Here is a 22,532-nt window from a genome sequence, read left to right as displayed (position 1 = left end):
TCTCCTAAATATATAGAAAAATGATGAAATAAACTTTCATACATTAGAAAGATCACATAACATTTATATACTAAATCAAGCAAAATCCTGATTTTTTTCACTTCTGATTTAAAAAAGTGTTCTGTACCTTAACATTGAACTTTATTCTTATTAGATCAGGCTGTATTTATTTCTATGTCAACCAGAGACTTCCAGAAATCATAATTTTTAGTTTTTCTCCTTCTATAAATTTCAATATCTAGAAAATGAAGATAAGTATGATTGTTGGTGTATAGTTCCTAGAAGGATTTTTATGGGCAAACAAATATTTGCCTGTTAAAGAAGACATATTTTATTGGGATAGAAAAGTTTTTAAACCTGAAGGTCTTGGAACTTTGAAAAACCTTGTACATATATATGCATGTCTCCAGTGAATGGGGTCCTATATAAGATATTCAAAGATTAAAAAGAAATAGAATTTAATATGTATGTTTATACATATAAAATTTTAAAATCAATAGAATTTTAAAAAGCCAATGTAAGGGACTATAAGTCATTTGCTTTTTAGAACATATAGGTTTGGTTTGTTTGTTTGCTTCTCCTTATTCTTAGTTGTGATACCTGCTCTGGAATTGTGGGATCTTGAGCACATCAGTCCTCATAGCCAGAGGATGCAGAAGTAGAGTGGTGGAGTTCTCTGGGAGAGAGGGGCAGAGGACTAGATATACTTTATTTCAATCATTGTTTGGATCTGTTTCCAAGGACCCCAAGCTCCTCTTGTTCTTTTCACCCACCCTCATCCCCATTTCAGAACTCAAGATTTTCCTTTATGTGTATCCAGTGGCAAAAAATAAAAATAAAAAAAGTCTTCAGTCTGTTTTATGAAACTGAAACAGCCTCCATTTTAATAGGAAAGTGTAGTGTGATGCATTCATGTTGCTAGTATAACAATTACCAGCAAACTTAGTCTCTTAGGAAAAATATCTAGGTAGTCCAAAATAACCTCCCCATCTCAAAATCTTTAATCGTATCTACAGAGTTGCTTCTGCTGCAACAGGTAACGTTCATAGGTTCTAAGGATTAAGGCGTGGGCAACTTGAAAGCCATTACGCTGCCTGTCAGACACGGAAACCTTACATTTTCTACAGAAAAGTAGATTCTGAGTTGCAGATTAATTTAGGAGCATCAGGATCAATTTGTGTGGTTGTTCTCAGGCATACCGACATGGTACTGCAAGAAGTTTAAACCTGGATTTATTATCCATCTGGAAACCTCCTCCCAGCACCCATCCTATAGGTGTTCAGTCTTGGTTGATGGTACCACCCTATCTTATCCTAACCGTAAACAAGGAGTTGTGAGAGATGCTTCCTTCTCTCTTGTCATTCAGTCTTCTGGAAGAAATCCAAAAATATCATACTGATAAGACATGTTATGTGTTTCTCATCTGTTCCTCTAACTCAGGTCTTCAACTTTCCTACCTGAGCTATTGAGGTCTCAACCATTGCTGTTGTCAACTACTCTTTGCGTCTTTTCCCCTCAAATATTCCTCCTGGATACTAGAAATAGGTAATTAAAATGAAGATTGGACCATGTTACCATACTGTTACTTCCCATTACCTACTTAAGATCTAATCTCCTTGCAGAAATTTAAAGACAGTCCATTTCCTCGCTGTGGCTTGGAATTTCTCTACCTTTTTAGTAGAGTGGCATTTTAGAAGTTCACTTTATAGATTCTAGAGACATCATGAAAACAACATTCTTTTTCATATATTGTGCCTTTATTCTTATAATCATTCTACCTGGAGCCAATGTCTCTGATTTCCTTTGCCTGCCCACTTTTCCGGCTCCTCTCCTTTTATAACGTTGGTATCATTATTTATCCAATTATTTAAAAAATTCGTACTTTTTATAGAACGTTCTACATCCAGAAGTATAAAAAGGAGATGCAGAATACTCCCTAGTAATCCTAAAGTATAATTTTTTTTCCTTTTAAATTTTATCTATTTTAATACTTTACTGGTCATTCTTTACATATAATCCAGAATATTCTTTTATATTTAATGTTATATTTTCTAGTATTTTACAGAATTCTTCATAGATATTTTATGGCTATTAATATTACAACCTATAAGTAAACCTTTACTTATTAAGCAAGTTTCCTCAATTTAATCATTAGGTTGATAAGCTAATGAATATAATGTTTTATATAGTTTTTTAAAAAATATTTAGATTGTTTAGATGTAAACTATAATATTTGAATTTTTTTGTTTATCAACCTGTATTTGTTAAGCTCCTTATATTTATAAAGGTAGGAATTATTGAATTCAAAGTTAGAGACTATTTTTAAGTTATAATTTCTGATTATAGAGTTATAAATATAAAATATAAGAAATTTGGAAAATATAAAAAATAATGAGTTATAATGCCACCTCCTAAGAATAGCTGTTGCTAATAATATTTTGGTAAGTTTCCTTCAAGTTCTTTTACTACCTTTTCTTGCCCTCTTATAGGTTGAAATTTTTATTATTACATTTTTTCCATCCTGACTTTTTGGTTATAGATGATTTTACTGTTCTTTTAGTGTTTACCATAGAGAAGCATGGATAATTAGTATAGTCACATTATTGCTATTGATAATTCACATTATTACTTTTGTGTTATATTGTATAGTCATTTTTCACATATTTTCCCACTATTTGTGTGCTCTTCATTTTTTCCCACAGTTCCATGTTTCCCTTTGAGATTTTCCTGTGTATGAGGGACTTAGTATTTAATTTAGTACAAGTCTGCTGGAAACCAGCGTGTTGATTTTTGTTTGTCTAAAGCATTTTTTTCATTTTCTAAAGAAATTATTGGTGGGTATAGATTTTGAACTTGGCTCCTCCCACCCCGCCCTCCTGCTTTCTAAACAACATTAAATTACATTTGTTTTGGTTTTTTTCACATTAGTGTCTTATTTTTACTGGTTGCTTCTAAGATTTTGCCTTTTTTGAGGGTTTTAGGAGGGGATATAATATGATACATTATAGTATATTTTTTCCTGTTCAGGGCTCACAGTTTTTATACATGTGGATTGATCATTCTAATTAGTTTTGGAAATTTCTTAGATGTTCCAGGATTTGTATTGTCACATTTTCTTTCTTGCTTCTGTTTATACACATCTTATTTCACCTATTGAATCTTTTCAGAGTTGACCCTTTTTTTTTGTCTCTACTTCAACTTGAATAATTTTTATTGCCCTGCCTTCTTCTGATTGTACTCTAGTGTTAGTTTGCAAAGTTGCTAATTTCAAGTATTTATCCTCATAGAATTTCATTTGCTTATCAATTATCAAGTCATATGTTAATTTCTATGGTGGAATTGTCTTTACTTTCATTACTTTTATTCATATTTTTCTCTTTCTTTGGAACTATTGTTATTTTAATGTCTTTACCTCTAACTTCAATATCTGGGTCATGTGTAGTTCTGGGTTTTTTCCCCCTTTCATATTCAGTCATATGTCTATGTCTTCTAGTATGTTAATCAGCTTTTAATTACAGTGACAAGACACCTGATATGAACACCTCAAAGGAGAAAAGACTTATTTTGGCTTATGGTTTGAGATTTAGACCGTAGGCAGCTGGCTTTCTTGCTTTGAGTCTGAGTCGAGGCAAAACATGCAGAAGGGCACAGCAGAAGTAGTTCCTCAATTCATGGCAACTGGGAAGGAAGGGGAGAGAGAGAGAGAGAAGGGTAAGGGAGAGAAAGGACCAGGGACAAGATATAGTCCCCAAGGGAACCCCAGTGACCTACTTGCCTACAGTTTCTTCCACCTCCAAGTAGGCCATTGAGCTGTGAATGGATTAATCCACTGATGAGTTCAGAGCCTTTATAATCAATTCACTTCCCACAGTCCCCGCCTCCAAACATTGCTGCATTGGGGACCAAGCCTTCAGAACGTGAGTCTTTGGGGGGATACTTTATATCCAAACCAGAATGTTTGTGATGCCTTATAATTTTGTAGTGAGTGCTAAGCATTGTATATAAAATTTATAGAGATCCAGAAAATATCTTCTCCTAGAAGATATTACTCTAAGCAAGGACTATGCTGGACACATACCAATTCACACAATCTCTTATTAATGTAGTTCTAAGTTTTAAGCTAAGAGCCTGGCACACTCTGTAGGCCATATTCCCTGGTAGACCCTAGAACATTATGAGATGTCTCTGCTGTGCTTTTCAGAGGCTTTTAGGTTTTAAGCTTCCCTTTCTGTGCAGCCCTGGTAGAGAGGACATGATGAGAAAACCATTTGTGTAACAAGAAGCCTTCCAAGTCCCACCCGAATGCTCTGTGGCTCCTTGGCCCCCAGGGATTTCCTCCAGACTCTGCACTGGAATTTGCATGGAGCTCTCGGCCCCTGACTTGCTGAGAATGGGCATGTCTTTGGGTGAAGATGACTACAGACAATTCACTTCTCAGTTCTATTTTTGCCCTCAAGCAAATGATTACTGTTTGTTCTTTGGCTCTTCTAGTAGGCTAGTAGAAGTGAGAAATCTTGTCTGTCACTAGCTACTCCAATTCTTCTGGAAGTAGAAATATCATTTACTTTTCAACTTGCATTTGATTTTTTAAATTGCTCATATTTTCCCTTCTATTTGAGTGTATATCTATTGATTTGTAAAAATACAAGTTTTCTTCCTTTTTAAAATTTGTTATTCTTCTTTTAATTTTTTTTTTGTCTTTTACAGACTGCATTTTGATTCATTGTACACAAATGGTATACATCATTTCATTTCTATGGTTGTACACAATGTAGATTCATATCATTTGTGCAATCATACATGTACATAGGGTAATGATGTCTGTCTCATTCCACGATTTTTCATACCCCCCGCTCTCTCATTTCCTTCTACATAATCTAAAGTTCTTCCATTCTTCTGTCGCCCCTCCCACCCCTATTATATATCATCATTGACTTATTAGGGAAAACATTCAGCCTTTGGTTTAAGGACTTAGGAATTAGACCAGAGACCCTGCACCAAATAGAAAATAAAGTAGGCCTGATCTTCATCATGTTGGCTTAGGACTTCCTTAACAAGACTCCCAAAGCACAAGAAATCAAAGCAAGAATCAATAAATGGGATGGACTCAAACTTAAAAACTTTTTCTAAGCAAAGGATACAATTAAGAATGTGAAAAGAGAACCTACAGAGTGGGAGAAAATCTTTTCCACGCACACTTCAGATAGAGCACTTATCTCCAAAACTTATAAGGAACTTAAAATCTTTACACCAAAAATACAAAGAACCCAATTGATAAATAGGCCAAAGAACTGAACAGACACTTTACAGGAGAAGATATACAGGCGATTAACAAATATTTGAAAAATGTTCAACATTTCTAGTAATTAGAGAAATGTAAATTAAAACAACTCTAAGATTTCATCTTATTCCAATTAGAATGGCTATTATCAAGAACAAAAACAATAATAGATGTTGGTGTGGATGTGGGGGAAAGGCATTACATTTCTGTAATGTAAATGTAAAGGCATTTGCATTTCTGGTGAAGCTGCAAATTGGTGCAGTGACTCTGGAAAGCAGTGTGGAGATTCCTCAGAAAACTTGGAATGGACCCACCTTTTGACCCAGTTATCCCACTCCTCGATTTATACCCAAAGGACTTAAAATTAGCATACTACAGTAATGCAGCCACATCAGTGTTTATAGCAGCTCAATTCACAATAGCTAGATAGTGGAACCAACCTAGATGCCCTTCAACAGATGAATGGATAAAGAAACTGTGGTATATCTACATAATGGAATATTATTCAGCCATAAAGAAGAAAAATATTGTGGCATTTGCAGAGAAATGGATGAAATTGGAGAATATCGTGCTAAGTGAAATAAGCCAATCCCAAAATTTGTTATTCTTTAATCTTATTTTTTTAAGACAGAAAAAGTTATTTTTTTCTTATCCCAAATCTCTCAGTCTTATACATTATTGTATTTTTCTTTTATGGTTAGAAAGACCTTTTGTACCATAAATTATATATATGTTTTGAGGAGAGTTGGGTTATTTATTTATTTTTTTTTTGCGGTGCTGGGGATCAAACCCAGGGCCTTGTGCTTGCAAAGCAAGCACTCTACCAGCTGAGCTATATCCCCAGCCCGAGAGTTGGGTTATTTAGTCATTATTTCTCTTCATTATTTATTTATATGGTTCTCTGTCAAGTTTTGTCATTTTCTGCATGTACATTCTACTCATTAGGCATAAAATTAATTTAATTTATAGTTTGTTTTCTGATTAATTCTGAGTTATCCTAACTGCCCCACACATGCCATACCTTTGTCTTGTTGTCTATCCTATCACACTGAATTTACCAATTTGTTTCTTTCTCTCCCCACTTGGCACAGACTATGTATGCACATTCATAAGTTTATGCTACACATACCAGGAGGAATCCTTCTCTTCTTTCTTCTTAATTTAGTCATAAGCCATGTAGTTGCTGTGTGTGTATTCCCTCACTGCCTGCCACTATCATGTTATCAGAATTCTTGGTTCAAGCTATTTGTGTTATGCAATTTTGTTAATTTCTTTTATTTAGATTGATATATGCCTTGCACAAAATAAGGATTTATAGCTGTGCAGTTACTTGGATTCATTCATTTGACCATCTGGCGTGATGATATACAGAGTCCTTGGTCAGGAGTCTTTGAGGATCTCATAAAGAAGAAATAGAAATGGAAAGTAGCATGAGCCTGCAATCCCAGCAGCTAAAGAGGCTGAGGCAGGAGGATTATAAGTTCAAAGCCAGCCTCAGCAAAAGCAAGGTTCTAAGCAACTCAATGAGATCCTGTCTCTAAATAAAATACAAAATGGGGCTGGGGATGTTAGTGCCCCTGAGTTCAATACCTGGTAACCCACACCCCCTCCAAAAAATTTTTAAAAATAAAGAAAAAGCAAAGAAATAAATTGTTATTGAAGTTCTACTTTGTACCTGGTAGTATAAGTTAGGTGGTTTTCTAATCATTTTCTCATTTTACTCTAACAATAATCTTGTTTCCTGATTTTGTACAGACAGATACTAGGTTTTGGAGTTGTCTGAAACCTCTCAAATTCTAAGTATTATAATTGGGGATTTGATTTTGAATGTGTCTAACTCCAGAGTCCAGGAATCACAAAACTTTGATTTTTTTAAGAACTGGCATCTCAGAAAGATTCTCTTTGTTTTCAATATCTTAATTTTTCCCCTGATAACTAATATACCAAGATTATATTGTATGGGCTGGGGTTGTAGCTCAGGGGTAAAGCATTGCTCTTGCCTTGTATGTATGAGACACTGGGTTGGATCCTTGTACCACATAAAAATGAATAAATAAAATAAAGGTATTGTGTCCATCTACAACTTAAAAAAAAAGAATTGTATTCTAAATCTAGAAAATGATATGGAATATAGAAAGGACTTCAAATCTAGAAAGTGACATTTTTGTTAATATATAAATCCATATATTTCCAGGTTCAGAATCCTGAACTCTCTTTTTTAGATTATGTTCCATAATGAGGTTACTTAGATAAGATGAACATAACTCATTTGGAATGATATTTTAAAATACTGTCATTGATTACAAATCAAACAAACTGATCTATAGTCTTTGCTTTGTTCTTTGCTTTCTCTATGACATTGGAGTCTGTCATTTCCTCCATCTTACAAAGGGGTTAATAACCTACTTTGTATTTTTTGAGGAATCAAAATAATCAAAATGAAACTACTCTGATAAAACTATAAAGCCCCACACAAGCAGGTGATATTTATAAATGATAAACTCTCCTAGTGGGATTTTTCTGGATTACTCATTCATCAAATATTGAACATTATTCTGTGCCAGGTATTGTGATAGGCAAATGAGGTTACGATTATTTTTCATATAAATGTCTATTGTTTGCTTAACTGGTTTTAAACTACACTTACAGAGATCTTGAAAGTAGTTTTCTTTTTTATCTTCTTATACAGTTATAAAAATAAGTAGTGTTTCTAAAATATTTCATCAGATATTGTTTTTGCTTGCCATATGCAGTAAGATCCTAAGATCAACTCCTTAGTATATATTGCAAAATCTTTTCTGTTTTGGTGTTCCCTGTTTTTAAGTTTTCTTTCACAAATGTAATATTCTTAAAATGTAAATAACTTTTTGTTCATCCTGAGTTTCCTGAGAAGAGAAGCTCTGTGGGGATTTTGGGGGTAGTTGAGGAGGAAGTTCTTCATGTATGGATTTGTAACAAAGGGAATCTCCCTGGAAAATGCCATCTCTCAAAAAGATCTTTATATTTTTGGCCTGTTAGTGAGGTAATTAAGAGGATGGCTCTGGGGTGAAGAGGGAATACTAAGCCATGTGTTGCCTTTTAGCTGGGTGGGCCTTGGTAACATATCTAACCTTGCCAAACCTCAAGTTTCCTTATAGGAAAGATATCCTTATAGTATGTAAAGGATACCTTGTAGATTGCCCATACAGTCCTGACATACAGGAAGTACTCTGAATGGTGATCTCAAGGTTCCACTGACCAAGGGGCACATTCCATCCTTCATCCAGTCCTAGAAGGAAGTCTGCATGGTCTGTTGTATTATACACTCATATCTCCTTGTGAACAGATTATATTTGCCCCAAATAGAGGACTCAAGGATTTTCATACTTTGTTAACATCATGTGAATTATTGCTGCAAAGGGAGGGAAAGAATTCTGAATATACTTATCCTCAGTAGAATTTTGAAAAAAAGAACCCACATTTACACTGATACTCCATTTCTTCCATAAAGTAATTACCTGTTTGACATGAACATCAGATGCCTTTCTTTTTTTTTCTGTTCTTTTTTTTCTCCCAACCAAAGGACGTCATCATCTGTCTGCTAACTTGGTTGGCAAGTAACACATGAGTGATTTTTCTTCATGAGATGACAGTTGTTCTTTGCCCATAGAGAATTTAAATAGTTGCCCATCACACCAAGTTATTGGGAGAACTAGGAGGTTGGACGTAACTTGGTGCCAGATGTTATCTAAATAGGTAATACTAATGTGGAAGAAATAAGAGAAAAATAAAAACAAACAAAAAGAAAACTCTGAGCTTCCTAGTTAAAACAGAAATTAACCCTTTCTTTGTCTTGGTATAAATCCATCCAGTATTGTTAATTTTCAGTAAATAAATGATATTATGATATGATATTGAAAGTTCTGAGTTTCATTTAAAACTAAAGGTTTTAACAAAACTCATGTTTGGATATTGTCAGTATGACAAATGTTTGACTAGCAGACATGATAATGACAATGAAATTTAGGTGATTTGTGATGGTGTTATAATTTCTGAGGGAAATATAATGTATGATTACACTTTCTCTATACTTAAAATGTACAGAAATGGAGTTTGAATGTGTGTCAGATAAATTTGTACTGTGATGCACTTGAAGAACATGCTGTGAATTTCTAATTATGTTAAAAAGTATTTTTTGCTGCATTATACACGTTATATACACATTTAGTGTTTGAATGGATTCTTGGCATGATAATTACATAATCATTCAGTACAGTAGAAACATCATTATAGTCAAATAGTAATTACCTACTAAAATGAAACAAAACAAAACCTAAAAGCAATTGAATATGTTCCAAAAACCAAATATATGTTTAAAATTATTATTTGCATTAAGTGTGAGTTATTATTTAAATTTTCTATGGGAAGGAACTAGTATTCTGGATATTTATTATCTAATTTATTACTTGGACATATGTTGTATTTTATCACAGTCTTAAAGACCAGCACTGTGTAATGGACCATCCAAGGAACATTCCAGCAGATATTCTAGGCTTAGTGTGTTACAAGTGCCTGGGTCTGCCTCTGGACTTCTGCAGAATTAGAAGACTAACTTGTCTTCAGGTCACAGTTTATTCTAGAGTTCTTCACATACTGGCTTCATAAGCCTCTGGGAACATGAGTTTCAGTAGTAAATCACTCATTTTGAGGGTTCTGGTTTAAACATCTTTGGTGCAAAGGATGAGTGTCCATCAGCTGTTTTTCTTTTCCAGTGCACCTTAGGTATGTGGAACAGTCCTGTTGGTAACACTGAATTTGTCACCAGTGGGTATGTTTATAATGAGAGATTCTCCAGGTGTGTTTGTAATTGGAGAACAGTCAAGTGAAATGCAAACTTTGGTAGAGGGCTGTGAGAGGGTACAAAATAGGTTGACAAATCCCTTAGAGCACACCTCCCAAGGGGGTACCGCCATCACACTCCTTGAGAATTGCTTTTGTGGATTTAATGGATTTTATCTAGTGGTAGAAGTTTTAGTGCTTTCTGTGGGTATGTTTGTGATTAGGTGACTTCCTTGATCTGTTCTCTTCTATATGTATGGAATTTCAGTTAACACAGGTGATGCAAGTTAGGTCCTGTCCTGATGCCTAGGCCTGGGCGTCTAATAGGATTAGAGACATTTTTGTGCTTTTTCCTTTGTCCTCCTTGTCCTTTTCTTACTGTGGTCACTATAGGTATTCATTTTGTTTCTTCATGAATGGTTTGTAATACAATAAAAAGCAAAAAAAAAAATGGAAAGAAAATATGGGAAACATGCAGGATGAAAGAATACTCAGACTTTCTGATGTATTACAATAAACAGATGCTGGTTTCTAACTATTGCTACTATGTATTGGAGAGGTGGTTATTATCTAACTGTTCAGTCTAAGTTTCTGCAGTTACAGATTTTTCTAAGCAAAAAAAAAATTTCAGATTATGAAAATACTCTCTAGTGAATCAGTGGTAACACTGTTACTCAAACATCTCTTCAAAATACTTATTTGAAGATAATATGATTAAAATTGACTATAAAGTACAATCATAAATCATACAAAGGATGCAGATTACATGAAGTTTCTCACAGGATGGTATAGACTGTTTCTATTCACAGGCAAAATTATGAAATAGCCAGGATCTGGCAGAGTTGTACCATTGAAAAAATAAGGTTGTTGGATCCTTCAACCGTGAATTATTTGACTATTAGAATTGAGAAGGGACTATAGAAAAAATTATAAAATCTTTAAATATTTTCTGCAAATACAGTTTTGTTTAAAATCATTTAAAAATTAAATGTTATCATAATGTGCTAGTATGAAATATTAGAAAAATTCTGTGAAAAATTTCTGTTCATTCATTTTTGTCATTGTTCATACTAAGAATTTACACATCATGGCAAATATTGCCTGAACTCATTTTAATAGTTTTGATTTTTCTTTTTCTACCTAAGTTCCCATCACATTTCTTTTTACCAATATTTATACAAATTTGGTTCTTATTGCAAATGGATTCACTTTTTTCAGTCTTTTTTCAGACCTGACTTGCCCCCTGTATAGAAAATAAATATGTGAATTATGAGATTCTGCATATATAATCATGTAATTGGCTATGTTTAGTGGTCTAAAATGAATGTCAGCTTTTATTATGAGAAATAATTGTGGCTAAACTGTAAGCAGACAAGTTATGGATATTTTTATTTAGTGAACTTGGGCAGGCATCAGTGTATTTATTATGTAGCGCTGATTCTTTTAGATGACTAACACCATACTTTTCTATGTCATTTTCTGGGATGTAAAAAATGCTTTATTACAAGTCTATTAATGTCTTCATAGGTTAAACATTTTATTCTTAGAAAGTGCTTTTGAATCATAATTTCATTATCCTTTGTACTGTGTGGTATTTGTTGTGATGAAATTACTTGTTCTTTGAAAGTTCAAACAATGTTCCTTTTAATCTCTTCTCCATGTGTTGACTCTGTGACTGGATATGAACTGAGGTCTTAGGAAGAGTGTGAAAGAAGTAAAAATATTTTGAGATCCCAATAGTGATACAGCTGTTTTTGCAGGTACCTTGTGATCTATAATCCTTTAGAACAGCACCAAAACTCAGTAGTTTCAATCTATGTGAGTTCCCCCACTGTGAAAGTGCTCACTGATACAGGAAAACTTCTGGATATTCAAGTCAATGCTGTATGGAATAAAGAAACTACTATTTCAGAAGAGGCCTATGAGGTATGTTGTGACCATGGAATTTAGAGGGATGTTGTTAAAAAAAGAAAAGAAAAGCATGGCCAGTGTATGGTTTATATCTATATAATAGCCCTATGGCAGACCCACTGTGAAGTGGTGAAAATCGTAAATACCAGAGAGTTTAACTGGCCAGTTAAATGACACTAAAGGAAACATAGATCCTGTGTTTCCCCAAATGTTAACATCATTATTAGTAAGGTCTGTAGTATATTGTTAGTATGGTACGTACATTACATATCTTTTTTTAAGCATGTATGTCATTAACTAGATTCTGAATTAATGAAGTAATATTACTCATGAAATTTTGAATTCTTTGGTGTGACTCAATTTAGTGATAATTATGCATATTGAAATTGAAATAAATACCACCCTTAATAATGAATAGTTGCAACTTTTCATTGCAAAGGTGACATAATGCATCATGGAGGAGAGATTTTCTGAGATAATTAAGGTGCCATTTTTTTCTGAATAACAGAAAATTACAGAAAATCTGGGCTCAAGTAACAGATTTGTGTGTGTGTGTGTGTGTGTGTGTGTGTGTAAAAAATTCTTAAAATAAGCAATATTAAACTGAATTCCATATCACTAGATAGAAAGGCTAAATGTTTGGAATCTGGAGTACAATTAAAACTGTAGAGATACAATCATAAACTAGGAACTCGAAAATGGAGTTACTTCTGCTTGTCAAAAGCCATTTCTGGCTTCACTTATATGTGCTTAATACTGTAGATAGAAAAAGAAAAGCATAATGTAAATTTTGATGAAATTTTATAGAAAGCATTCTGTCTAGAAAGTGGAATAGCTCCTGGAAGTCAGGGGTCTTATGATGTGTGCATCTTCCATGCTTTGTAAAGTGTCTGCTGAGCCTCAGGAATTTTGTGGGCTAGTGCTGATTAAACTAGCATGTTCAATATTTCTGTAATTTTGTTTATCATTTTAATATGCTAAAATATTACAAAAAGATTTCTAGTAATTGGAAAAAAAATATTGTTTACAATAAATCATTACTTCCCTCCATGGAGAATTTCCTCCTTTGGGCATCCATTAAAAATTCTGTAGAACAATTGAGAATGGTGTATAATTTCACATATGGGGTGAAAGCATTGGTGCTTTGTTAGACCTACACACTTGAGGCCATTGGATTTCCCAGATTAACCAAGATATGGATACCCTACCCATGAGTTATCAAAACATCTATAGAATAATATTATATGCTCTCTTTTGTTATTTTTCTGAAAATATAAATGGTTTGCCTTTCAGTGGATTATATTCTCTGTAATAAATTCCCTCCCATATCTTTTAAAGATTTCTTTTGTAGCACATACACCACCCTTGGGACTGAAAGTGTATACACTTTTAGAAGCAGAAAATTCAAATTCATATTTGGCTGATTATGTTCTCTATAATGGTGAAGCAACAAGTGATATTTTCAACATAATGATGAGTGCCCAGGAACCTATAATTCTGGAGAACCCCCACATGATACTTTCATTTGATAAAACTGGGCTTATGGAGGTAAGTTCTGAATAGTTTTGAAATTCAAAGAAAGCTTATCTTTCATTACATCTGCAGATTACTTTGCAAAGGGAAAAAAGTCTTCCTAGGAGCTACACCAAATACTCTGGGTTTCTTTTGATGAGCAGCTGTATACACCTTCAGTGGCCCTCACTGTTCACAATTATGGTTTGTGGGTGATGCTAATGTAATATGGGTGGTGCTATACCCTGGACTTTTACTAGTCCAGTAGATAAGTTTTGAAAATGTAAATGTTTAGGAATGTTTATGAAACTCTGAAAACAATTTGATAGAGTAAAATGACTAATAAAAATTGAATATTTGTGGCATATCATTTTAAATTTAATTTTAAAATTCAATTCCAGTTTTCAACTCACTTTTCTTGTACTTTTCAAAATTTTTGCCCATTCATATTGGAAATAAAAAATATATGTGCTCCTTCTACAGAAAGTTTGAGAAGCACTGGTCTAGAATTCCTAATATGTATAGCTCTTTGATCTTGATGAAGTGTGTTCTCTCTTTTTGTTCCTATTGTGAAGGTTTTAAATCCTAAGGCTAAGTATAAATTTTTGGTGTAAAACCAAGAACTTTGAACATTAGAAGCTTAAATTAGCATTTTTTCAATCTATTGTGTGATAACTTTTTTAATGGACATGTGCACAGAATCAGATGCAATGTTATCAACATTTCAATTGTGAGTTGCTTAAATTTTTTTTTTTTTATCTTTAGACAATGATAACAAAAGAAGACAAGCAACTCCATAATATAAAAGTGCAATTTACATGGTATGGAACCACAAATAAAAGAGACAAAAGTGGTGCCTACCTCTTCCTGCCTGATGGTTTTGCCCAGGTGAGTGGTGCTGATGACAAGTGGAATAATACTTCTTGAGAGTGTTGAGGTGGGGGGAATGTGTCTCATTAGTTTTTCACCTATTTGTCCGTCTTATGAATGGATAAACTTTTGGCTCCAATACTATGCTTACCCTTATTAATGCTTATCAGTTCATAGCTGAAAGTTAGATAAACAGTGTGTCAGAAGTATTCAGGGGCTTATTAGAGTAGGACAGGGCAGATAGAGTCTCCCCCAGGCAGCTCTGAGAACTCTGGCGGTGGGCTCCTCTCACAGGGCCAGATTCTCCAGCCTCCCAGAGCAGGACCCCCAGTGAGAGTCTTTCTGCACAGAAGCAGCTTGTGGCCAGCTCCAGCCTGCCCTGCTGCCAGCTCTGGCCCGCCCGCAGGTTGCTTCAGAGACCAGCACAGGGCAGCCAGGGACTTCCCCAAGCAGCTGAGCCTCTTCCGGCGGGAAGCGCCTCTCTAGGCTATTTTCTCAGGGCAGACCGCCCAGTGAGAGCCTTTCGACACAGAGCCAGCCACAAGTCCCCAAGCCAGCGGAGACCTCCGACCCACAAGCAGCTTCTGGGACCAGGGCTGGGCAGCCAGAGACCTCTCCAGGCAGCCTTGTCCCCCTCCAGCTGCAGGCTTTTTCCACGGGGCGATCCAAGATGGCGGACTAGAGGGTGACTGCATCTCCAGTCACTCCAGAACCCAGGATTCAAGAAGGGGAGGCATTGAGAGACTCGGACTAAAATAGAACCACGGGGTGAGTCTCCCCCACCCAGTGAAGCTCAGCTGGGCAGCAGGCCCGGATTCGGGTGGCTTATTAGAGTAGGACAGGGCAGATATAGTTTCCCCCAGGCAGCTCTGAGCACTCTGGTGGTGGGCTCCTCCCACAGGGCCAGATTCTCCAGCCTCGCAGAGCAGGCCCCCCAGTGAGAGCCTTTCTGCACAGAAGCAGCGCGCGGCCAGTTCTGGCCTGCCCCACTGCCAGCTCCGGCCCGCCCCGAAGGTTGCTTCAGAGACCAGCACAGGGCAGCCAGGGACTTCCCCAAGCAGCCCAGCCCCCTCCGGCGGGAAGCATCTTTCTAGGCTAGCTTCTCCGGGCAGACCGCCGAGTGCGAGCTTGTCTACACAAAGCCAGCTACAGGTCCCCAAGCCAGTGGAGACCTCTGACCTTCAAGCAGCCTCTGGGACCAGGGCTGGGCAGCAAGAGACCTCTCCAGGTCTCTCTCCCTGGAACCAGTAGCGGGCTAGGGGCAGCGTTCTTCGGAAGCACTACATTATCAAGTTAATCCAAGACTTCAGGCTACTGAAGGCTGGTAGGTGATACGCTGGAAATCTACAGTGACACTATAAGCCAATAGAGGAAATCTACACTATCACAGAGTCCCACTGACATCTGACCAATATGAGAAAACAAGGGAAGAAAATGTCCAAAACAAACCTAGATACTATATCAATAAAAACCAATGACAGCACAGCAGAAGAAATGTCAGAAAGGGAGTTCAGAATGTACATAATTAAAACAATCAGGGAAGCAAACGAGGAGATGAAAGAACAAATGCAGGCATTTAATGATAGCACCAATCAACAGTTAAAAGAGCAAATACTGGAAACAAAAGAGCATTTCAAAAAAGAGAAATACTGAAAAAAAAAAAAAAAAACAAAAATCCTTGAAATGAAGGAAACAATAAACCAAGTTAAAAACTCCATAGAAAGCATAACCAATAGGATAGATCACCTGGAAGACAGAACCTCAGATATTGAAGACAAAATATTTAATCTGGAAAACAAAGTTGACCAAACAGAAAAGATGGTAAGAAATCATGAACAGAATCTACAAGAATTATGGGATATCATGAAGAGGCCAAATTTAAGAATTATTGGGATTGAGGAAGGCTTAGAGAAACAAACCAAAGGAATGAACAATCTATTCAATGAAATAATATCAGAAAATTTCCCAAATCTGAAGAACGAAATGGAAATCCAAGTACAAGAGGCTTATAGGACTCCAAATATACAAAATTACAGCAGACCTTCACCAAGGCACATTATTATGAAAATACCTAACATACAAAATAAAGACAAAATTTTAAAGGCTGCGAGAGAAAAGAATCAGATTACATTCAGGGGGAAACCAATAAGAATATCAGCAGATGTTTCAATCCAGACCCTAAAAGCTAGAAGGGCCTGGAACAACATTTACCAAGCCCTGAAAGAAAATGCCAACCAAGAATTTTATACCCTGCAAAACTTACTTTCAGATTTGACGATGAGATAAGATCCTTCCATGATAAACAAAAGCTAAAGGAATTTACAAAAAGAAAGCCGGCATTACAGAACATTCTCAGCAAAATATTCCTTGAAGAAGAGATGAAAAACAATGATGTAAATCAGCAACAGGAGGAACTAGCCTAAAGGAATAGCCAAATAAAGGAGAAACCAAATCATGTCAAAAAACAAAAATGAGTCCAATGACTAGGAATACAAATCATATCACAATAATAACCGTGAATGTTAATGGCCTGAACTCATCAATCAAAAGACATAGACTGGCAGATTGGATTAAAAAGAAAAATCCAACAATTTGCTGCCTGCAAGAGACTCATCTCATAGAAAGAGATACCCATAGATTAAGGTGAAAAGATGGGAAAAAACATACCATGCACATGGACACAGCAAAAAAGCTGGAGTATCCATCTTCATTTCAGATAATGTGGAGTTCAAGCCAAAACTAGTCAGAAGGGATAAAGAAGGACATTACATACTGCTTAAGGGAAGCATAAATCAGCAAGACATAACAATCATAAATATCTATGCCCGGAACATTGGCTCATTCATGTACGTCAAACAAATCCTTGTCAATTCCAGAAATCAAATAGACCACAACACAATAATACTAGGTGATTTTAACACACCTCTCTCACTGCTGGATAGATCGTCCAAACAAAAATTGAATAAAGAAACCATAGATCTCAATAACACAATCAACAATTTAGACTTAACCAACATATATAGAATATACCATCTGACAAAGAACGAATACACTTTCTTCTCAGCAGCACATGGATCCTTCTCTAAATAGACCATGTTTTATGCCACAAAGCTACTGTTAGCAAATACAAGAGGATAGACATACTACCTTGTACTCTATCAGATCATAATGGACTGAAATTAGAAATAAATGACAGAATAAAAAACAGAAACTTCTCCAATACTTGGAGATTAAATAATACACTATTATACGATGAATGGATAACAGAAGACATCAGGAGGGAAATTAAAAAATTCTTAGAACTAAATGAGAACAAAGACACATATCAAAATCTCTGGGACACTATGAAAGCAGTACTTAGAGGAAGATTTATTTCATGGGGCCCATTCAACAAAAGAAGTAGAAATCAACAAATAAACGACTTAACATTATAGCTCAAAGCCCTAGAAAAAGAAGAGCAGACCAACACCAAAAGTAGTAGAAGACAGGAAATAGTTAAAATCAGAGCAGAAATCAACGAAATTGAAACAAAAGAAACAATCGGAAAAATTAACACAATAAATAGTTGGTTCTTCAAAAAAATAAACAAAATTGATAAACCCTTAGCCACACTAACAAAGAGAAAGAGGGAGAAAACTCAAATTACTAAAATTTGGAATGAACAAGGAAATATCACAACAGACAGGAGTGAAATACAAAACATAATTAGAAGCTATTTTGAAAATCTATACTCCAACAAAACAGAAAACCTCGAAGACATCAATAAGTTTCTAGAGACATATGAATTACCTAAACTGAACGAGGCAGACACACAGAACTTAAATAAATCAATTTCAAGCAATGAAATAGAAGAGGTCATCAAAAACCTACCAACAAAGAAAAGTCCAGGACCAGATGGGTTCTCAGCCGAATTCTACAAAACCTTTAAAGAAGAGCTCATTCCAATACTTCTCAAAGTGTTCCATAAAATAGAAGAGGAGGGAACCCTCCCAAACTCATTCTATGAAGCCAATAGCACCCTGATACCTAAACCAGACAGAGACACATCGAGGAAAGAAAATTTCAGACCAATATCCTTAATGAACATCGACACAAAAATTCTCAACACAATTTTAGCAAATCGCATAAAAAAATATATTAAAAAGATAGTGCACCACGATCAAGTGGGTTTTATCCCAGGGATGCAAGGTTGGTTCAACATCCGGAAATCAAGAAATGTCATTCACCATATCAACAGACTAAAAGTTAAGAATCACATGATTATTTCAATAGATGCAGAAAAAGCATTCGATAAAGTACAGCATCCCTTCATGCTCAAAACACTAGAAAAAATTGGGGTAGTGGGATCATTCCTTAACATTGTGAAGGCCATCTACGCTAAGCCCATGGCCAATATCATTTTAAATGGTGAAAAACTGAAAGCATTCCCCCTAAAAACTGGAACAAGGCAGGGATGCCCTCTTTCACCACTTCTATTCAACATTGTTCTTGAGACTCTAGCCAGAGCAATTAGACAAACCAAAGAAATTAAAGGGATACGAATTGGAAAAGAGGAACTCAAACTATCCCTGTTCGCTGATGACATGATTATATATTTAGAGGAACCTGGAAATTCTACCAGAAAACTCTTAGAACTCATAAGTGAATTCAGTAAAGTAGCAGGTTACAAGATCAATGCTCATAAATCCAATGCATTTTTATACATAAGTGATGAATCTTCAGAAAGAGAAATTAGGAAAACTACCCCATTCACAATAGCATCAAAAAAAAAAAAAATACTTGGCAATCAATCTCACAAAAGAGGTAAAAGACCTCTACAATGAGAACTACAGAACACTAAAGAAAGAAATTAAAGAAAACCTTAAAAGATGGAAAGATCTCCCATGTTCACGGATAGGAAGAATTAATATTGTCAAAATAGCCATACTACCAAAAGTGCTATATAGATTCAGTGCAATTCCAATTAAAGTCCCAATGATGTGCCTTACAGAAATTGAGCAAGCAATTATGAAATTCATCTGGAAGAATGAGAAACCCAGAATAGCGAAAGCAATCTTCAGTAGAAAGAGCGAAGCAGGGGGTATCCCAATACCAGATCTTCAACTCTATTACAAAGCGATACTAACAAAAACGGCATGGTATTGGTACCAAAATAGACAGGTAGATCAATGGTACAGAATAGAGGACACGGACACTAACCCAAATAAATACAATTTTCTCATACTAGACAAAGGTGCCAAAAATATGCAATGGAGAAAAGATAGCCTCTTCAACAAATGGTGCTGGGAAAACTGGAAAACCATATGCAACAGAATGAAATTAAACCCCTATCGCTCACCCTGCACAAAACTCAACTCACAATGGATCAAGGACCTCGGAATCAGACCAGAGACCCTGCATCTTATAGAAGAAAAAGTATGTCCAAACCTTCAACTTCTTGGCTTAGGATCAGACTTCCTTAAGGACTCCCATAGCACAAAAAATAAAAGCAAGAATCAACAACTGGGATAGATTCAAACTAAAAAGCTTTCTCTCAGCAAAGGAAACTATCAGTAATGTGAAGAGAGAGCCTACAGAGTGGGAGAATATCTTTGCCACTCATACTTGGGATAGAGCACTGATATCCAGAATCTATAAAGAACTCTAAAAACTCTACACCAAGAACACAAATAATCCAATCAACAAATGGGCTAATGAAATGAACAGACAGTTCCCAGAAGAAGATGTACAAGCAATCAACAGATATATGAAAAAATGTTCAACATCTCTAGTAATAACAGATATGCAAATCAAAACCACCCTAAGATTTCATCTCACTTCAATTCAATGATTATCAAGAACATAAGCAACAATAGGTGTTGGCGAGGATGTGGGGAAAAAGGTACACTTATACATTGCTGGTGGGGTTGCAAACTAGTGCAGCCACTCTGGAAAGCAGTATGGAGATTCCTCAGAAAGCTTGGAATGAAACCACCATTTGACCCAGCTATCCCACTCCTTGGCCTATACCCAAAGGACTTAAAATCAGCATACTACAGAGATATAGCCACATCAGTGTTCACAGCTGCTCAATTCACCATAGCCAGAGTGTGGAACCAACCTAGATGCCCTTCAGTTGATGAATGGATAAAGATCCTGTGGCATATATATACAATGGAATATTATTCCACCATGAAGAATGATAAAATTATGGCATTTGCAGGCAAATGGATGAAATTGGAGGATATCATGCTGAGTGAGATAAGCCAATCTCAAAAATCTAAAGGACGAATGATCTTGCTGATAAGCGGATGAGGACATATAATGGGGGGTAGGAGGGGTTAGCGTTAGGGTTAGGGTTAGGTTTAGGTTTAGGGATAAGGAGGGTGGTAAGAATGGAGGAAGGAAGTACTGTATAGAGGGAAAAGAGGGGTGGGAGGGTGGAGGAAAGGGAAAAAATTACAGAATGAATCAAACAACATTGCCCTATGTAAATTTATGATTTTTAATAAAAAAATGGGAAGAAAAAAGAAATGAGCAATAGTTAGCAGTTTTCACCATTAAATATGAAGTTACCAATGGGTTTTTGATTAAAAAAAAAAAAAAAGAAGTATTCAGTTAGGATGCTACAGTGAATGAATGCTCTGCATGAAAAGAAGCTAGATCTGACTCAGAGGTAGGATACTGTTGTGGTGTTTTATATGTGTGCAGCATAGCATATGTGCAGACACAGAATACGTAGCTCTATGGGATAAATGGAATGTGCACTGGGTCATGTTTTCCTTAACTTTTAGCATTTTAATAAAACATTTTTTTCCACCATATAGAAAACCATAAAGAAAACAATAAAATTTACCAACTAGACCACAGTCCTGTGAAAACCACAGCCAACACTTTGATGTATTTTTTATTGTCCTTTATTTTATGCATATCCCTGTTATTCTCAATTTTTTCTTACTGAAATTACATGTTTTATTTCTCATTTGTAGCAATACTCACAATCTGATGGCATGATTTTGGAAACAATTTTAGTATACACTGATGTGTGCAAATTTCCTAATGTTGCACATTTATTTCTCCCAATTCTGCACTGCTGGGACATTGCAATAAGCTTTGTTCCTTTTTGTTTTTTTTTTTTTGCAGTTCTGATTTTTTTTTTCCCCCGAGAATAACTTTCTAAAAGAATAATTTTGTGGGGGCTGGGGTAGTGGCTCACTGCTAGAGCACTTGTCTAGGAAGTGTGAGGCACTGGGTTTGATCCTCAGCACCACATAAAAATAAATGAATGAAATAAAGGTCTATCAACATCTAAAAAAAGACTTAAAAATTTTTGTGTCAGTGTATGAAGCATTTTAAGACGTTTTACTTTTTTACTAATTATCTTTATTACAGAAAAATGGAATTAAGTATTCATTCCCACCAGTGTTTTCTGAGTAACTCTCAAATGTACTAGTCTATGCACTGAGAATTAGCCATATTAAAAGTTTTGCCCATAATAATAGGTTAACCGAATTATATTTTCCTGTTAAAACTTTGTGATTACTCGTGAGGTGGAACTCCTTTTCTCTGTTCATTTATCTTTCATGTTCATTTTGTGAGTTTCCTGTGTATGTTTTTAGGCTAAATGGTCCATTGGTGTGTCCTGTAGATCTTTACTGTTTTTGCATGCAGTAAAATTGATTCTTTTTCCTATACGTTGCAAAATTTTCTCTCAACGTGTCATTTAATTTGTTCATTATTGTTTCTTTTATAATAGTTTTGTAATGTTTGTATAGTTAATTCTGTGCTTTTTCTTTTAGAGTTCCTTTCTTTGCTTATAAAGTTTATAGGTTTTCCCCACCTAGAGATCAGTTAACTATCCTCTTTAATGTTTTGTTGCCTGGGGGCTCATCATCTGAGAAGGTTACTTTTGTTGTGCAATTTAGGGACACATGCTAACCAAAATCAAAAATTTGATTTTTAGGAATTGTGTTGGCCTAGGCCACATTAAGGACTTTAGCTTTTTTGTTATTTTTATTTTTTAAGTCAGTGAAGAATTGACGGTATATTATAACTCATTGTAGGCATTTCAGAATGGGCAGTGGATCTTAAGATTTAACCAGGGGAAGGGGTATTTTACCATTGAGTCATGTCTCCAGCCCTTTTTTAAATTTTTATTTTG

General features: G+C 35.5%; 1 protein-coding gene across 1 annotated transcript in view; it reads left to right on the top strand.

The window, feature by feature from the left end:
• MAN2A1 (mannosidase alpha class 2A member 1) overlaps window positions 1-22,532 on the top strand; it is a 184,917-nt gene that overhangs the window by 117,526 nt on the left and 44,859 nt on the right. The window contains exons 13-15 of the mRNA XM_079143501.1: window positions 11,860-12,025; window positions 13,349-13,558; window positions 14,288-14,410. Of these exons, the coding sequence (XP_078999627.1) occupies window positions 11,860-12,025; window positions 13,349-13,558; window positions 14,288-14,410 (499 nt within the window). The remainder of the gene's footprint in view (window positions 1-11,859; window positions 12,026-13,348; window positions 13,559-14,287; window positions 14,411-22,532) is intronic.

The sequence above is a fragment of the Sciurus vulgaris genome (assembly GCF_902686455.1).
Source record: "Sciurus vulgaris genome assembly, chromosome: 6".
Classification (NCBI taxonomy): domain Eukaryota; kingdom Metazoa; phylum Chordata; class Mammalia; order Rodentia; family Sciuridae; genus Sciurus; species Sciurus vulgaris.
Note: the sequence above shows the minus strand (reverse complement) of the source record. Positions and strands in the feature narration are given on the sequence as shown.